The 19,247-nt window shown below is 39.5% G+C and overlaps 1 protein-coding gene across 3 annotated transcripts in view; it reads left to right on the top strand.

Moving 5' to 3' along the window:
- Positions 1 to 19,247, top strand: part of col16a1 (collagen, type XVI, alpha 1) — a 140,640-nt gene that overhangs the window by 95,616 nt on the left and 25,777 nt on the right. For 2 of the 3 annotated variants that reach the window (XM_017693165.2, XM_017693156.2), the window contains 8 exons: positions 38 to 106; positions 3,369 to 3,422; positions 5,283 to 5,309; positions 7,238 to 7,288; positions 8,180 to 8,209; positions 10,127 to 10,198; positions 11,266 to 11,316; positions 14,318 to 14,362. In XM_017693165.2, the coding sequence (XP_017548654.2) occupies positions 38 to 106; positions 3,369 to 3,422; positions 5,283 to 5,309; positions 7,238 to 7,288; positions 8,180 to 8,209; positions 10,127 to 10,198; positions 11,266 to 11,316; positions 14,318 to 14,362 (399 nt within the window). The remainder of the gene's footprint in view (positions 1 to 37; positions 107 to 3,368; positions 3,423 to 5,282; positions 5,310 to 7,237; positions 7,289 to 8,179; positions 8,210 to 10,126; positions 10,199 to 11,265; positions 11,317 to 14,317; positions 14,363 to 19,247) is intronic. The other variant, XM_037535433.1, reaches the window with a different exon arrangement.

The raw sequence follows: 19,247 nt of genomic DNA, 5'->3' as shown, positions 1-19,247 counted from the left end.
GTTCATACAACTGCCTGACTTTGTGTGACCTCCACAGGGCCTGAAGGGTGACACGGGGTCACCGGGACCCCAGGGGCCAATGGGCACTGGTGTAGTCGGACCTCCGGTAAGGACACAGCAAGCTATTGTTTAAAAGTTTGGAATCAGTGTTTTCAATAATATGAAACCAGATGCAGATACATGCAAATACATGTGTAAAATGATACTAATATTCTGCCTCCATACTACTTCATACATTTCAAATAATTAATAGAAAGCTGTGTATAAACAGACAGGTGACAAATTAAAGAAAAGCTTTAAATAAATGAAGGCAGATGCTTCCTACCATGCTCTAGGATGTAGTAGAGTATAAAAATGCTGAGCAGGCCCAGGTGACCTTGACTTTGAATCAAGGCGGCAAGAGGAAAAGATCAAGTGACTTTGTAAAGGGGGTTATTAGGGCATGGATGGAAGGAGCTTCACTTATAAGGCTTGCTCAGCTGGCTGGTCCTTTAGTATTTACACTTGAGTGCAAATAGTTGGAACCTCTATAGAACTTTTTTTTTTGTGTATGGTTTTTATTTCTTTACTGAGTTTAACATATTGGCTGGAAAAAAATATATAAAATATTTCATATGCATAACAGTCATAGTGCAGAAGTGTGTTTACTGCAAAGAATGTGTTGACATCAAACCAACCACCGCTTCTTTTTAAACTGCCTCTCATGCAACGTCACAGCCGAACGCACTCGGATGAAATCGGCAACTGCCAGATCTGCTACATCAGCTAACAGACGCCTGCTCTGACTAGTATCGCGTTGAGTGATGGGGGAGAAGGGGGGCCATCCTACCCACCCAGAGAGAGCGAGGCCAATTGTTCTCTCTTGGACTCCCGGCTATGGATGACTGTAGCATCCCCAGGGATCGAACTCGCGATCTCCTGATGATAGGGCCAATGCTTGGTTGCGCCACTCGGGAGCCCCTATTGACATATTTTCACTTAATAAATCAACAGCACCTGTAATTTGACTAGGGGCACCCAAACTTTTGCATCTGACCGTATGGGGAAGATGTCAGTAAACAGTGTTGGAAATTTCTAGTTGAAAGTTCACATATATTGATTGTGATATTCAGTGATGTGTCAGCAAGATCAGTCCATTTACAACTACATAAAGAAGGATATTATTGTAGAGTATAAATTTTCCATTACAAAGATGAATGCACAGTTCAGTGGTGGAAAATCCATAGACACTGATCTACAGAGATGTGGGAAAAAAGCAATGTGGTCAGATGAATCACCATATTCAAGTGGGTGACAAAAACAGTTCAGGCCTGAATGTTGACACCTGCAGTGAGGTGGTCAGATGGCTCTGTTCAAGGGCATTTTGCTAATGTGGTTTGGGTAAACTTGTCCTCTGAGAGGGAAGGGCAGCTGAAGATCAGTACAAAGTTAATCTGACTGATCACCTTTATTTTGAGATGAAACATTTCTGTGCTGATAGAAGTGATCTCAATGCTCCCATCCACAAGGCACAAGGGGTCGTTGAATGGTTTGATTACTATGAATATGCTGTGAATCATGTGCTGTGGCTTTCACAGTTACCAGATCTCAACTCAATTGAATACCTGAGGGAGATTTTGGAGAGCATCTCCATCGCTCTCATCAAAACAGCAATTAAAGGGATACATTTAGGAATAATGGTGTTCCAGAGATATGTAGAGTCTCTGACAAAACGTATTGAAGCTGTCCTGGCAGTTTGTAGTGACTAAACACCTTCATTGGACACATTCTGTTGGTTTTTTAATTGATCACCTGTCTGTATGCATATTGAGACATTTTGGTGATGCTCTGATTGAACTCTGTTCCATTGCATTGACATAACCATGCCATAAACATGTCAAGGCAGAAGTCAGAACTGTTATATAACACTGTGCTGTTACCATTACTGATGAATGCCATGATGCATTATGTCACATGATCATTTATGCTGATCATCTAGCTAGCCATCATTACATCAAACATTATGGCATCTGCTATGATAATTAATGGTAATGGTAACTTGCCATTGTTATATTACTAGACAAAATCTGTCATGACAAATCATAAAGGCACATAACATCTGCCATTACATTTTTATGGCATGCAGTAGAGTTCAGGTGAGGTGTTACAGAAATGTTATGTTCCAGAATATGATGATCTGAAGATTGTTTTAAATTATACAGCCGTTAGCTCCAGCCATGCAGGATGACTGGTTGAGAGGTGTTCTAACCATGCTGTTATTTCGCCATAACATCACGTTTTTTATCACAAACACTGCATTGCTCCGCTAAGAAGCCGTTGCTAAGCAACAGGTTTGACAGCTGTACGAGAGGCTCAAGCCATTTGAATGTTTTTACTTCTTACTTTGCGCACAAACAGAAAATGGATACTTTTAAGATCACATTTGACGGACAGCCAATTTGGTCAGACTCTGAAGATGAGACGACACTACATTCCCAAACTGTCATCACCACTGAGCAGCTTTTCAGTTGGCAGCTGTGACAAAAGAACACCTAAAGAACCTGGAATCAGCCAGATATGAACCGAATACCATTCGCCAAACGTGTAGTCTGATCTTCAGAGTCTGACCAAATCGGACTGAGCCATAAAACTGCCACAATAAAAAAAATGAAAAGCTGCTCAGTGGTGAATTTAGTGTAAGGAGCTGGAGAGCGAACTGCCGGCTGTGCAGCGAGTGGGCAGAGCTCGTCACTGTGACGTAGCAACAAGCTGCTTAGGAACTATACTTTGGTGGAAGGAACTGCTGACATTAAAACATATTAAACGCCTAGTTTATTAATTTCTTACTTTATTTATTTAACTGTTGTATAAAAGCAATAGAACACTCGAGGCGTGATCGAGCCGTGTTGTTATTTCATAATAATGCATGACCTCGAGTTTCTATTGCTTAAATAGGAGAGAAAGCCATATAACACTGAAAATAAACTTAAAAATAATAATAATAAAAAATGAAATGCCTGGTGCTTCAAAAATGGTGATGAAATATTGACAGAAAAATATTTTAAGAAGATAATTAGTCTATTATTTAGGTAATAACAACTTATTAATCACAACATACTTGAAATATTGAACAAAACATCTAATACATTTTGGTGTGTAGTTCATGGTCTTTTAATCTGCATGGTGTTAGTTAGTGTAGCTAAATACTAATAAAGATCTGTAACATAGCGAGTAATTGCCAGGTTTTGAATACAGGTATATGGAAAGGAATATCTGCTGCTGAGTGTAACTGAGAGCTGAGTTTGTTTAATAGAATGAATTTGCCAATAAATGTGTCTGAATATGAATGTTGGCCTGTCAGAATGTGAATTATGTGTCTGGTGTCTCAGGGTAGGGAAGGTTCTCCTGGCCCGCATGGAATCCCTGGGGAGGATGGCAGACCTGTGAGTAAAACTCCAGTGCATTTACCCTTTCAGCTGCTGTCTTTCTCTCCCAAACATTCCTTCACTCCATAAGCTCATTTAGAATCTAAATTGTTCTTGGCTTGTTTGTGTGGTTCTTTGAGCTCATTCATGGCTAACAGCCTAATTTAGTATGAAAAGAAAAAAGGCCGCAGAACTTGTGATAAAATTTTGTACGGTCTTATCTTGGATGAATGGTACTCATTTGAATTGTGTTAATAATCTGTAATGTTCACATTGATATTCATCATCAAATTTGCACTCATTAAAAAACAACCCTTTGTGATTAATAGACCAAAGGAGTGAGTTTGATGTGATAAGTGATTGAACTTATTTGACCATATGGTGTGATGGGCTCAAAGAACATATGTACCAAACAGAATATAAAAGTCTGATATATGCTGCTTTGCAAAGGTCAGAGACCACCCTTTGTTTTTTCAAACTCCAGTCAAAACAGCCATTAAGAATGTTTTTCTTTTTTCAGCATCCGAAAAAATAGAGCAGAAAGCAAACAGAACATTACGCAGAAGCCTGATCAACTATCTTATGTCAGTTTTTATATCAAAATATATCTTTTGCCTTTGCCTTTATTACAGCTTCCATTCTTTTCAGGAGACATGCTTTCAGTATTTTAAAGAAATCTGCAGGAATATTTTACCTCCAATGTTCAGTTAGTTGCGTTTTCTGCTTCTCACAACCCAAGTAACATCACATTCGGTGATGTTAAGGTCTGGACTCTGGGGTGGTCAGTCCGTTGTTCTTAGAGCACGAGACCCTATTGAAGCAAGAATTGTAGAACTTGACTGATTTTTTTTTTTTTATCCCCAGCATCCATGCACACATTGTAACCCCCCAAAACAGCAGGCAGTTTAGTTTATTTGACATTTTCTTTTGTATTTGATGTTCTGGAATAAAAGCCTGGGGGTGAATGAATGTCTTGGCCCAAGCGTCCACTTCAATTTCAGCCTCGAATGATCATTGTGCTATTTAGACAACGTATGATTAGTGTTTAAGTTCAGTACAACAAATCGTTTGAAAATGAGCTTAAACTTTAAGCTCTGTTCATCTGATGGGGGCAGTTTTGGTGTCTTGGAAGATGTTAGGAGTTTCTTTTTCTCTATAGCTTTTAATCATTTTTTGAACTTCACTTTTGGAAACTCATTTTTCATTTGAAAAAAAGAAAAACTTAATGGCTGTTTTGACTGAGACTTTAATAAAACAAAGCTTCGTCTTAGATTTTTGCACAGTACTGTAGATGTGAATGTTAACAGCACAGAACCTTTATATTATGTGAAAGTTCTTTGAACTGTAAAAAAAAGTTCTACAGACTCATATTTACAGTAATAATTCTTTGAAGAACCATCCACTAGAAGGTTCTTTAGGGATCCAAAAGTGGTTCTTCTAGGGCATCTCTCCAAAGAAGAGAGGCACTTTTATTTTTCCTTGTTATGTAACTGCTGTAGTCTACAATTAATCACAATATCCTTTGTAAGGTTGGCATGGGATGAATTTTCATCAGCAGCGGAGAGAAAGGAAGTGGGAATTTATTGTTTTGGCAAGGCTCTCCTCATTAAAGAAACAAAGGCGGTGCCGTCTGCTTTCACTGCATCAGATGTTAATTACCGGGGGCTTTATCATGGGGGGATGCAGGAGTAGAGGCAGAGACGGGCAGGGTTGACTCTAACTCTGCCTGGATCCATAACAACACGTTGTCTGCTTTCATCTCATCAACTGTCGCCTCTCCACACGCCCAGGAGCTTTATGCACAATAACACAGTTAAACTGAGCCGTCACGTGTGTGTGTGTGTGTGTGTGTGTGTGTGTGTGTCTTCTGTCTTTCAGGGAGCCAGTGGACCTAAGGGTGACAAGGTAAGTCTCTGGTTCAGTGGGCTGAGGAGACAATCTGGAGGAGGTCCTCCAAAGCAAAAGTAGCTTGTGTTTGTGTGAATGTGCATAAAAAGATGGAGGAGCCGTCTAGAGGGGACTGGCTATATGGACAGTGATGTGTCCACCCTGGAGACAGAGAGAGACAGAGAGAGAGAGAGAGAGAGAGAGACAGAGAGAGACAGAGAGAGAGAGGGAGGATGACAAAAGAGTTTGACTGCACTGAAAGAAGTTAAAAGTACCCTTAAGAGCAGGAATGAGGCTATTAATTAGCTGTCAGCTGTAATCTACTGACAGAGGGAGAGAGAGAAAAGGGAACAAGAGAACCAAGGAGAAAAAGAAGGGGATAAAGGAGTGACAGAAACAAAACTACATGAAGAGAGGAAAACAGAGAGAAAGAGAGAGAGGGAGGGGAGATACCAAAAGAGTGAGAGGAAGAAACAGAAAGATGGAGAGAGGGAGGGAAGATATACAAAGAGTAAGAAAGAGAGAAAAAGAGCAAGAGTGGGAGAGAGAACAAGAGAATGAACAGAGGCATAAAGAAAAAAGACAGAGATAAAGAAGCATCAGAAACAGACGTACAGAAAGAGTGAAAGAGAGAAGGAAACAAAGGGAGATATAGAAACAGGAAAAGAAAGAGGGAGGGAGGGCAATCAGAAAGTGAGAGAGAGAAACAGAAAGAGAGAGGGAGAAATAGGGAACAAGAAAGGGAGAAAGTCAACGACAGAGAGGAAGAAGAGTGAAAGCAGATTGAGAGAGGGAGAATGTAAGGGAAAGAAAGAATGGAAGAAGGAGCGAGTTTATAGAGAGAAAGACGGAGGGAGAATAGAAAGACAAAGGGAAACAGACAGAGGAAAGAGGGAAACAGATTGGGGGAGAGAGAAATGTAGGGAGCGATGGCGAAAGATAAGAGAATGATTGAAAGAGAGAAAAGAGAGAGTGAGAGGATTGATAGGAACAAAAACAGTGAAAGGGAGAAACATAAAGGAGTGAAAAAAGTAGACAGAAGTAAGAAACAGAAAAAAAGAGCGTGAGGGAAAGAAGGAAAGAGAAGGAGAAACAGAAGTAGAGAGATAAAGAGAAGCGGAGACAGAGAGGAGTGAAAAAGATTAAGGAAGAAAAGAGTAAGGAAAAGAAACAGAGAGAGAGAAAGCTGAAATATTTCATTCTCTAATGTTCTGCTTTATGTCTGAGGCGACTCAGGCTAAACAGAGAGGAGAGCTGTGTCTGATAGCTAATGATGCATATTCCCTTTAAGTGTGATGGAGTGCTCTGTCACTGCTGCTGAGTGCTTGGATAAAGGATAAAGAGCCTTTTGTGTTTCTATATGAACACTGTGATGATGCTCAGTTGTTCCATTGATATCCCCAATATTACTCTTAAGTGAGTGAGCAGAGACCACCGGTGTTGCAAGAAACCCTCTATCTCTGTAATGGTAGTTTTACAGGAGAAAGAAAATGTTCCTAACTTTTAATACGACCTAAAGGGGAATGGCAGCAATTTTTCAATTTTTTTTGCATGATTAAACGCTTAAGATGCAAACAGAATCGATCAGAGTGCTTTGATGTGAATACTTTGGTCTAGAGAAACTTAGAGTCAGAATAGTTCACAGTGGTAGCGATAGGAACCAGATGTCTGAAGAGTGTAATGCCTTTAGCTACATCACAGAAAGCTGTTACATAACATGGTGATGAATACCGCTGCCTGTTGTCTGACTAACTAAACAAAAAGACATGTTGGCTGTATTTGTGTTGTAGACGTCATAAACCCTGATTTTTATTCCGGTATTCTAAACTAAACAACAGCTTACATTTTTGAAAAGTGTTAAAAAAACGATTTAAGTGAATGGTTCTGATATGACAGAGGTGAAATGCTGCAGCAAGAGACAGTTTGGTGTGTCTTCTGTTTTGTAGGGTGAACCTGGAGACTGCAACTGTGTGCATAATCCATTACCTGGAGTACCTGTGAGTACTTTCACACATTCAGTGATTTTATCATGATGCTGTAAAAACCAGCTTACCCATATGAGCTGTAGACTCCCACACACATACAGGCCTTAGCTTGCAAATGCTTAAAGGGATTGGTCACCCAAAAATCTCATTTGCACGACTACTCCAAACGTCATCAGTCAGCTAGACAATCCTTAATGGCCAAATGGGAACTGAGAGGTTTCCAGCTTCAAAGTGGAAAAAGTTTGTTTGAAGAGTCCTCAAGCTCATATATACACCTGGAAGTTGCAAATGGAGGTTAAATGAACACACTCCTTATAATTTCACCCTGAATGGACAGGGCTACATTGCTATAGGCTGAACAGGCAAGTATATGTGTTTCCATACATGCACTGTATTTACCAGGGAGTGAACAGTATGTTTCATGCCGTATCAAACTAATTTAATTGAAATAAATCAAAAAAGAAATGTAGATTCCCATGATATAAACCATTTAAAATAAGTTAAGCAGTAATAAACCACTTTTTAATTCAATTGTAAACACTTATTAAGAGCTTTTCTTATGCTCACAGCAGCCAAATGAGAGTAAGCTTTCTGTGAGCATCTGGGAAGTAGAAGAGTCTGAAATCCCATTTGTCATGAATGTAGCTTCTGTCTGCTTCTTTAGATTTGCGGTGGAGCTATGAGGAAAATGTAGCTTAATCATATTGAAAGTCACCCTATTATGTTAGTCTCAGAGTTCCAGTGCAAAACTACAGAAGCAAGCAGCATGTGTCTGATTGACTGTGTTTGGAGCAAGAGGAAAATTATGTAACTATGATTTTTCAGTGACCCATTCCTGTAATGTTGGTGATAAGCTGTGCATGGGCTGTGTTTGCTCTGAATTTGACTGTTTTTGTCTTACAGGGTGTCCCTGGTGGTGGGAACATGTGGCAGGCAGGTCCTCAGGTCTTACTGTCTGACCCTAATCAGCTATGAGCTGATACACATGCAGTGAGCAGGATGCCTAAAGGCTCATATGTATCAGACTTCTTCAAATAGGGTGCAGGGCTAAAATCAGCTCTTGCTGACTGTACAGTTATAGTCATTTAGGCATTAATACAAAAGTTTGGTTACAAACTTCTTTTTTTTTTTAGCTTTTTTGTAGTCAGTCAGGTAAAGCATGTTTAGTGTCTGAAGTTTAACATCTTTAGTTTTGTGCTGGAGCCACAAGGCTAATGTTGCTAACACATCGTGGAAACTGCAAGCTTGAGTTTTGTAGATAACATGTTGTACAGTATTTTACGAGTGTCCAAAGTAATTACAGTGCAGGTCTGTTTGTGATGGCTTAATGTTGTTTGAGGTGAGTGTGTGATCATTTGGGTATGCACTTTGCTCCATGCTAATTATATAAGCCTCCCCTGCTAGAAAAACCAGCATAGACCAGCATGCCTGGTCACCAGCAAAACCATCAAATGTTGTGTTTTGGATGCTGAAATACTGGTCATTAGCAATGGAAGTTAATATGCTGGTCTCCAGCAAAACCAGCATATGTTGAGTTTTGGATGCTGGTATGCTGGTCAACAAGCATGACCATGCTGGGTGCCCAGCTACCCCAGCACTAGACCAGCGTTAGAAAAGCATAAAGCAGTATACATCAGCTTTGACCAGCATGGAATGCATGCTGGTTTATGCTGTATTTTTCAGTAGGGTCCATCACTCGTTAATTCATTAGCCTTGTAGCTCCACTAAAAAAACTATAGAAGCAAAATTCAGACACCAAACGTGTCTTGGCTGATCTATTTCATCTTAGAAAATTCGATTTTTTGGCTAATGTCTTGTTCCTTTATGGTCAAAAACTGAGCCCAAATCAGCACTCTGATACATACATTCTGTCCTCTGTGTCTAGCTTGTCTGAATGTTGGTAATATATACTGAAATATATACACCTAAAAAAGTGATGATTGGTTCAAATGTATACATCATTGCCAAATGGATAAAATGTATTACATCAGCACAATATACTATTTGTTACTTTTGCCAATAATTGTATTGATGTAATATATTATATTCAATAAGGGGATTACAATGTAATTGCATTGTTACTTGTAATGTGCTTATTAAGGGTCAATTATGAATTTCATAGAGTATTTTTATTTGTGTATTGCACATTACAATCATTTGCACACGTTAGGTACGTTATGATGCTGTTATTAAGCTTTATCGAGCCAATGACTATTAACCCACTTCTCAAACTAATAGCTATGAATAAAATGTTGCAACATTACAAAGCATTACAAACGTATATAAAGTAACTAGGATAAATGTGGCGCAGCACAGCATGGCATATTTACTCCCCTTGGTTTAAAATGTACGTCACTTTACATAGCTGTTCTCATTTGGGAAGACAGAAAACTAAAAATGGAAAGAACATAAAGCAGGCCTTTAACCCAAGAAAACATTCCTTTTTACACCAAGACTGAGAAACAACCGAGGCCATCAATTTGTGGTATTCAGTCTTGAGTACTAAATATTATAAATGCATAAATAAGTGTCGCAGAAATTGCTTATTTCATTCTAGTTACTACTTAGTAAAGTAGCAATGAGCAGACAGCAAAAGAGCCGCTGCTCGCTTGATAAAGCTTAATACGTATATTATAAGGTCATTATAATGCCCTCTTATACCGAAGTGTTAGATTTCATTAATGTGGAAATGAATTTTTTTTAATTAATTCAATCCACTGTAACACTTTCATCAGTACTGGAACTTGTATGTAGTTGACTTTGTCATAAATGGGAAAAACAAAAAAGATGTCAATGTTGTCTCATGTAACCCACCTTAAAACTCATTGTAATATGTTGAATGTGCTTCAGGGGCCTCCAGGACCTCCGGGCCCCCCAGGGCCTCCAGGGCCCCAAGGCTTCGTAGGCTTTCCAGGCCCACAGGTAAGTGTGGAATGGGCTGGCTGGCTCACATGGCCATGGACCACCCATACTCATGTTGGCATGGGACTGGACCCTGTGTCTTTGTGAGCTTCGCTGTGCTCTGCTACTGTCCCTCTACCTCTCTCGCAGTCATATGTGTGGCTTCTGTTTTGTCGGGGTGGGGCCTGCATGGGTAGCTGTGGGCTTTGGCTAAAGCTGATAAAAGTACATTCGTAGTATTTCTGCCATTAATGTAAATGAATTAAACCATTATTATATTAAATAATCAAATAGAAATATAATGTAAATCCTAATGTAATAATGTTTAATTAAAGTAAATACTATAAATATGTGCGAAAACAGTTTAAAGTAGCTTATTTTGTAATGTTTAATGTAATTTTTAATGTAGCTGCTTTTCTTAATGCTGCACTAACACTTGGCCTGGGTATGGGGCCTGGGTATTCTACAGAAGAATTGGCTGTGATTAATAAACAGATAAAGTAAATGTAGATCACAGCAGATTTATGCCATTTTTAAAATAAAATTAAATGTATGAATAAAAGTACAGTTTAAAAGTAATTTTGATGAAGACGTAAAAGTAATTTAATGTATGTAATTGAGAATAACATTCTGTTTTCTCTTTTTAAAAACCATGCAGAGCTCTCTGTGAAGTTTTGGAAGCTGCTTAGTGAGGTGCCCCTTTTAATGTCCTTACTCATTAAGCTTAAGACCTGCTTATAAATTAAAGGTGGAATTTCACCCAAAGTAGTTTTTCATGTTATTTTATGGCTTTCTAAAGCAGCTGATAATGAACTTTGGGTAAAGTATTAATTCAGTGAGACCTCACTGTGGGCACTGCTTGGTCTTTAACCTGGTCTTGTGTTGATTTCCCAAGCCTGAATCAGAAGAGCTAAAACTTAAAGCAAGAATAAACACAAGCTAAACCTAAATGTAGACTACAAGCTGGAACACAAACCAGGAGAGGGCCCAGGGCTTTGGCTACTTTTCCCCTTTACCCCCGCTGGAGAAGGAGGTGACCAGAGTGTGGCCGAAGGCTAAACCAATTCAACCTCAGTTCCTTCTTACAGGGTCTCCCTGGCAACGATGGCTTACCAGGGCAACCGGGTCTGCCCGGCCATGTGAGTAACCAGATAGGAGGAGGAGCTAGTAGAGTGCTCTAGCTTTGTAATTGGTTACAGAAAAATCTGGAAGGCCTGGTTGGTAGACATCTGGTGTGGAACTGGAGCAGGCTAGGTGGTAGTGGGAGCTGTTAGTGGAATTAATGGCATGGAGAGACTAATCGCACTATAGCTGCATCTTGAGAACAATAGCAATATACCATCTGTTTTTTTTATGGTTTCGAAAGGAACCTGTAAGCACTTACGAGTGTCTTAACTCAGCACATTGTGAGTTGTCTCCATTGCACTGCACACTTTATGGACGCCAATGATCTCATTGCCCTCTCAGTGTTAACTTTGTCTCCTTGGCTTTTTGGAATAGTAAACACTGCCATTGCATTGAGTTACAGGGAGGATGGCTATTAAGGGTGCCTGATGTGCACTACAGTAAGAGCCATTAGATCTCCATTTGAGAGCAGCGCTTTGGCAGGCTCATTTTCTCCTTTGGCCAAAGGCCCACGCTGGCCTCTCATCTCCAGTCCTCTCTTGTTCGCCATGGAAATTTGGCCAGACTTCAGAATCCCACCCACTAAGTACTGCTCCACTTCGAACATCGCCAGAGTCCAACCACCAGTTCCTCTAGCAGCCAAACTACATCTGTTATGTCAATGCAACATCCGGCCTCTTAGTAAAATACTCCAGTAATTCATCCACCAGAGAAGACCTAATCACTATGCTACACTATATGTCCAAAAGGTTGTAGACACCAACATTTCTTCTGAAATCAAGGGTATTAATAGGGAGTTTGTCCCCCTTTGCCGCGGTAACAGATTTCACTCTTCTGGGAAAGATTAAGAGTAGATGTTGGAACATTACTGTGGTGATTTGATAGCATTCAACCTCAAGAGCATTTGTGAGGTCAGTTATTGAAGGTGGAAGATTAGTTATGGATCACAAACATTACTCCAACTCATCCTGAAGGTACTGCATTGAGAGAATACAGTTCCACTGCTCCACAGTACAGTGCTGGGATTTTTTTTTACACCCCTCTAGTCGACATTTACGTGTTTGGTAAGGTGGCCTTAGGTTCAAATGCGACTGCTCCAGAACATCCCATTTTATTGGCAGCTCTCCATGGTGATTATAGAAGATGTGTGTCACCAATGGGTGCACTTTAAAGTAGCTGAATTCACTAATTAGAAGGAGTTATTCAGACTTTGTAATATGCCTAAACCTGACAGGACTTGATTGTTCATGGACAGGTCCAGACATCATTTTCTGAATATAAGTCAACCTCGAGTTGGATTAAACGCATTCGGGTGCATTTCACCCCACTTTAGTTTTACTCTTTATTCTTCCTCTCTACTTTCATTTCCTTATAACAGTTTTATTGTAGCATGCTGAAGCCATCCATATGTGAATGTAGCATGATAAGGCAGTGAATTATTAAAAGTTATCCAGACATAAAAATGTTTGGGTGTTGGATGTTGTTTGAAAGCATTGCTTGATGAATAAATTTGTTAAACCATAATTCAAGCTTGATTTTGGCCAGTGAGTAAATTTATTACATCATATTCATGTATATACATTTTTTATTTCATTTATCTGTGATCTAATTACAGCCATTAGTGTCACTATGTGGTAATGTAATATTCTGTCAGGTTTAATTCAGCTTTTTTGCCCATGGTGGGCCTGTTTGGGTCAGTTTTTGACAGAAATTTGTTGGGCTTGTGTCGTTTGGTCTGATAACCTGGCGAGCTCCAGGTTGGGTTTGCTTGATGATGTGAGTCGGGCCAGACTTGGTCACAAAGGGAATTTGGGTTCATGCTACAGTTTCAGGCCTGTTTGAAGCTCTGACGTCTGGATACTTTTGGACATATAGTGTATCTCATTAAAATCTCAGAGCCTTTAAATAGATAAAAATATTCAAATTAATGAATTATCTTAAAAAATAGAAATGGTAATGGTTAAAAAAACAAGGGTAGATTAGAACTGCGCTTAGTTGCAGAATGACACGTAATTACGGAGATTTGTCACTTTAAGGGATCCTGTAATTGCACACACCTGTAATTGAAGGCACTGCAGATCATATCGTTGCTAAGCACAAATTACAACTCTCACTGATTACAGCGTTTTAAACAGAGCAAGCAGGCTACTCGATAGATATCACAGGAAGCAGAGTGTAATTTGCAGGTTCTCTTCCTCAGAAAGACCCCACTGTGAAACCACTTCACAGAGCACTGCTCTTTACTGTGAAGTCACAGGTATGTGCTTCAGACCACCCAGCAGTGACAGGAGAAATATGAACTGCATATCTGCCCAGTGACTGTGCACACCTGCTACATTAACACCCACAAGCCCACCCTGCCAACTTCTGGCAGGCTCTCTGGTTCATTGCCAGTCGTGACTGTCGGTTACATACATATTGTATTACGCCAAAATAATTGTTTTACTTTGGGGGCTGACATTAACATTGCTGCTCCTGTTTGTTTGTAAGCTTAAAAGTGATGTGTGGGCTTATTGAACCTGAGCCGCTGAGATATGTGGGGGTACACTGTGTTTTCAGTCATTTGAATACAGAGCTTTTGGGAAAGTTAGTAGGCAGATGTGAGTTGTATGACCTCCTGAACTGCTGTGTGTTATGAAACACTTGTTTTCCAAACTGTAATTGTAAAAACAGAACCGCTAAACCGTGTAATATATAATAGTCATTTTCTGGAGAAGTAGAGGTTTCTCATTAAATCATTAAACAAAAACCGGAGGCATTGTTTTTGTTGGTAATTAAACACATGCTACAGTATTAAATAGGCTTATTCTTGATGCTGAATTATAGATTATCTTCGTTTTCACACTTTAATGCCAATTTATAACCAGATATTTGAAACAGAGCTTGGAATTTACCAAGTAAAACATTGACTGTTATGTTGAACTTCTTGATTTTTGGGCTGTAAAAGAACTTGAACAGTACATGTACTGATATAATGTCACCACAACTCTCTTCTCTCTTGACTCCGTTTTGTAGATCACGCTACCACTTCCAATGGATGACACCGCTCACAACATAAAGGTTAGCAATAAAGTGAGACTGATTTCATGTTGTAAACATGTTGTAAACTGGCCTGTGACCAGTTATGTCCTCTCAGTTGACCTCAGTGCAGCAAGTCTGTCCCTCTGCAAGATATGTCAGCCCACTGGGAATAACATGAGCAGCCTGTAATCTTTATTCCTCTGTGTTCTGGCTGTGTTCACTTTACAAACCTCAGTGCTCAATTCTGATTTTTTGCTCAGATCTTTCTGACATGATGGTTCACATTAGTGTAGGTAAGGGACTTAAATCTGTCATTAATCTGAATGAACCTGCATCCTGAAATGACCCACATGTGTAGTAAAACAAACAAACAAACAAAAAACCATGGATTCTGATCTACAAATTGAACATGTATCTGATCTAGGCCCCCTTATGAAAGGCTTTGTTCAGACACCCAGCCCAAAGCCAATTTCTGGCATATCCTAATTGTATGCAGGTTGATTTTATAAGCTCTAAGCAGCAAAAACACACAAAATCCAATATTTGCCATATCACATCCAAACTACACTTGGGGGTTGGTTTGAAATGCGATTCCTATCGAATTTTTGCAGATGTACCGTCTTAATCTGGACGTGTTGGCTGCTCAAATATCATTTCAGAGTGTACTTTGCATTTGCATTACAAACAATGATGTCAAATCCAGAGTGAATGAAGTGCTGGGATTCAAGAAGAGCACCAAAGAGTCTTGCTTATGCCTGAGAATTTTGAAGCGTTTGGTGGATGAGAGAGTGCACCTCCATCTCTCCTGCATCCGTGTTTGAAATCCACATAACCAGCATTGCTATGTCGTTACTGATGCCTGCGTTGCTACCACATCAACCCATGCAGATAGGTTAGTGATGTGTGGACACCCAAATCCAATCTGATTACTTGCAAACAGTTGTCTCAAAAGCTGTTGAGAAACAAGTCTGATTTGCCTGAAGTCTGAACATAGCCAAAGTGACTCAAATCTGATTTGAAAAGATCAGATTTGTGTGTCCACACGGCTGTGAAAACATCATATTTGTGTCATATTAAGGCAAAAAAATTGATTTGTCCTACTTCAGCCTGGTAATGTGAACATGGTCGATGAGACTTAATAAGATGAATTCAGTTTTACTTAGTAAGCCAGAGCTTATTAGAGAGCTTAAGAGAAACATGGAATTTTAGACTGTGTACTGATCTAAGACATTAGACTGTGTACTGATCTAAGACATTAGACTGTGTACTGATCTAAGACTTCCCATAATTTTCTGTGAACATTTCTTATTATTCATGAATACCCAACACTGACTGAAGAGTAGGTTACCCAAAATTGTCAGCCTACTGCTGTACATTTGAATTCCAGTGGATATTGCTTCAGCATTATCGTTCACAGTTATGTGCCTTGTTTTACAAAATTAGATTGCATCATTGTACTCCATCACGTGCATATAGTTAAAAGAACAGTTCAGTGAAAACTCCAATTTACACAATCTACCCCAGATACACTCAATCATCCAAGACGAGATTGGCGTCCATATTCTGCCTGCTTTAGTTCAGCACTGGAGCTGCGAGACATGTTATTAACAAACACTAGAAGTCAATAGTCACTCAAATCTTTTCTGTAAATACATCCACAAAACTTCCCTTAACCTACTCAAACCACATGCAGCTCTTCATTAAGGTTGCAGTGACTTGGCATACACAGTTTAGTGATCAGTGAATGAATAAAATGAATAAAACCTCAGTGTGAGAGCCGTATTCACAGCAAAGAGCCATACAAAACAATGGGGTGTTTGGATACAGATTTCCTTGATTCTAGACTTTGTTAGAAACGCTTACCCTGTAGCAAAACTGAAGGAGCAGAATTTGGATGCCAAACGTGTCTTGGCTGATTGACTACATGTAGGGTAACTGGAAAATTGTGTATTTTTTGCCAAATCATTCCTTTAAGCAAATATTTGTTGTGTACAGAAATATGTGCTTTGATTATCTAAGATAAAGCTGCACACATCTAAATATTTGCTATAAATCCTTTAGAAGACAGAAATTATTGAGTGTCATTGTAGGATCTTTCATACATTGACACTTATGAACCTCGGGTTGCTCTGTTAATCATGCTGTGCTATTTGAGTGATTGCTTGCATCTCAAAGCCAGTAAATGGGTGCATGTTATTTTCTACTTGTTCATGCTTGTTGGACAGTGTAATTAATGAAATATGTCCATGTGTCTGACTCACAGTTCACAATTCACCTTCTCACACATACAGTCAAGTGATGTACCCTGTGTTTGTTATGTTTAACCCTTAAACTGTAAGAGGACCCACGTTTCGGTTCCTTACTCTCATAACTGTCACTTGCATAGAGTCAAAACTACTGACAGTGCAGAAGTGGGCATAGTGACAGGGCCCCCTTAATGTCTTTCTTGGACCCCTATATTGCTACCTACACATTTTATACCTGTGATTCACAAATACCTACAAAAAACTTTATACATATACTTTATACATTTATACACAGCGGCATCAAGTGAACAAGACGATTGAATGGTCTTTTTCATTTATTTGTTTAGGTAATTATTATTATTCATATTTTTTTGTTGCAGTGATGTCCATGAGATCCCAGTTACATCATTAAAGCTACATATTAATGTCATAGTTACTGAACATCTCATATTACATTAAAAAATAATCATCTATTGAGTTGACTTCAGAAGTATACATCAAAGAAGATATTACAACCCCATTTAAAGTTGCACTGCTTTGCAGAATATGATTAAAAAATACAGTGATGTCAAAATCATTTAAACCCTACATGTAATTGAATTAAATTAGTACAAAGACAACATATCAGATGTTGGAACAGAGAAATTTTATATTATCTCGAAAAACTTTTTGAATTTGATGCCAGCACATGTTTAAAATAATTGGAACAGGGGCAAAAGTGTGTAATGGTAAACAAAAATGCCTGGTGGAACATCTCACAACTAATTGGGTTAATTTCATCCCAGAGAGGCTTTCAAACATAAAGATTAAAAGATTTAGACCATCTCAGTAGAAATCTCTGTATGCAAGAGACAAGGCTGAAAAGCAGTGTTGGAAGGACTTCATATTCAGGCCCTCAGGTGGCACTGCATTAAAAACAGACATGATTCTGTAGTGGAAATCCTATATCAAGCAAGAATAGAAAAGATGATCATTTAAATGATTTTCACATCACTGCATTTCATTTTTGTTTACATTTATCTTGCATATTGTCCCAACTTTTCTGGAAACCAGGGTGTACATCAATTTCTTTTAGCTTACTTACTGTTGGCAATTATCATTATTTTCCCAAGAGCTAGCTAAACAGCCTAGATATTCGGTGTCCAAAATTTGCCTTTTTAGTTTAGAGCTAAAAAGTAGTTTAAAGTAGTTTAAAGCTACAAGCTATCCTTCTTACAAACACAAAGTCAATAGTTACCTAAATAATTTGTGCAAATACATCCCTGAAGCGTATCTCTGCTCTCTATAACCACATCCAGGTCTTTAGTAAGGTTGTACAGACTGGTTGTGGTGGTTCAGGATACAGTATGGCTCACTGTGAATTATGAAAATAAACAAAACGTCACTGTGTAGCTGAATGCTGTGGGCAGCCTGTTTAGACAGCAAGTCTAGTCTGTACAATCTTAATGAAGACCTGGATGCAGTTTGAGCAGGTTGAGAGAAGCTTTAGTAATGTACAGTATCAGATTTAGAAATGAAACTTGGAAATAACTTAAAGTAGTCATTGTACAGTTTGTATAGCAGTGCAGATTTACTGTCCTCACAGCCACTAATGTCTAAGTAGTTGGCAACACAAGTGAGTCCACCTCACAGTGAACATGTCCAAATTGTGCTCAAAGTGTCAATGTTTTGTGTGACCACCATTATTATCTAGCACTACCTGAACCCATCTTGGGCCTGGAATTCACCAGAGTTGCACAGGTTGCTACTGGAATCCTCTTCCACTGCTCCATGATGACATCATGGAGCTGGTGGATATTAGACACCTTGCGCTCCTCCTCCTTCTGCTTGTGGATGCCCCACAGGTGCTCAATTGGGTTTAGGTCTGGAGACATACTTGGCTTGTCCATCACATTTACCTTCAGCATGGCAGTTGTCATCTTGGAGGTGTTTTTAGGGTCGTTATTGAGTTGGAAAACTGCCGTGCGGTGCAGTTTTCCAAAGGGAAGGGATCATGCTCTGCTTCAGAATGTCACAGTACGTGTTGGAATTCATGTTTCTACACCAGGGCACCACCACACATGCTGGACACCATCTGAGCCAAACAAGTTTATCTTGATCTTGTCAGACCACAGAACATGGTTCCAGTAATCCATGTTCTTGGACTGCTTATCTTCAGCAAACTGTTTGCAGGCTTTCTTGTGCATCAACTTCAGAAGAATCTTTCTTCTGGGACGACGGCCATGCAGACCGAGTTAATGCATTGTGCGGCATATGGTCTGAGCACTAGCAGGCTGACCTCCCTCTTCTTCAACCTCTGCAGCAATACTGGCAGCACTCATGCAACTATTTTTTTGAAGCCAATCTCTGGATATGACACTGAACACATGGACTCAACTTCTTTGTTTGACCCTGTAGAGGCCTGTCCCGAGTGGAGGCTGTCCTGGAAAACTGCTGTATGACCTTGGCCACCGTGCTATAGCTCAGTTTCAGGGTGTTAGCAGTCTTCTTATAGCCTTAGCCATCTTTGTGGAAAGCATCAATCCTATTTCTCACATCCTCAGAGAGTTCTTTGCCATGAGGTGCCTTGTTGAACATCCAGTGTCCAGTATGAGAGAATTATACCCTAAACACCTAATTTAACAGCCCTGCTCCCCATTCACACCTGGAACCTTGTAACTCTAATGAGTCACATGATA

Source organism: Pygocentrus nattereri, chromosome 27 (assembly GCF_015220715.1).
Source record: "Pygocentrus nattereri isolate fPygNat1 chromosome 27, fPygNat1.pri, whole genome shotgun sequence".
NCBI lineage: Eukaryota > Metazoa > Chordata > Actinopteri > Characiformes > Serrasalmidae > Pygocentrus > Pygocentrus nattereri.
The sequence above is the reverse complement of the archived record's forward strand: the minus strand, read 5'-3'. Positions and strand labels throughout refer to the sequence as shown.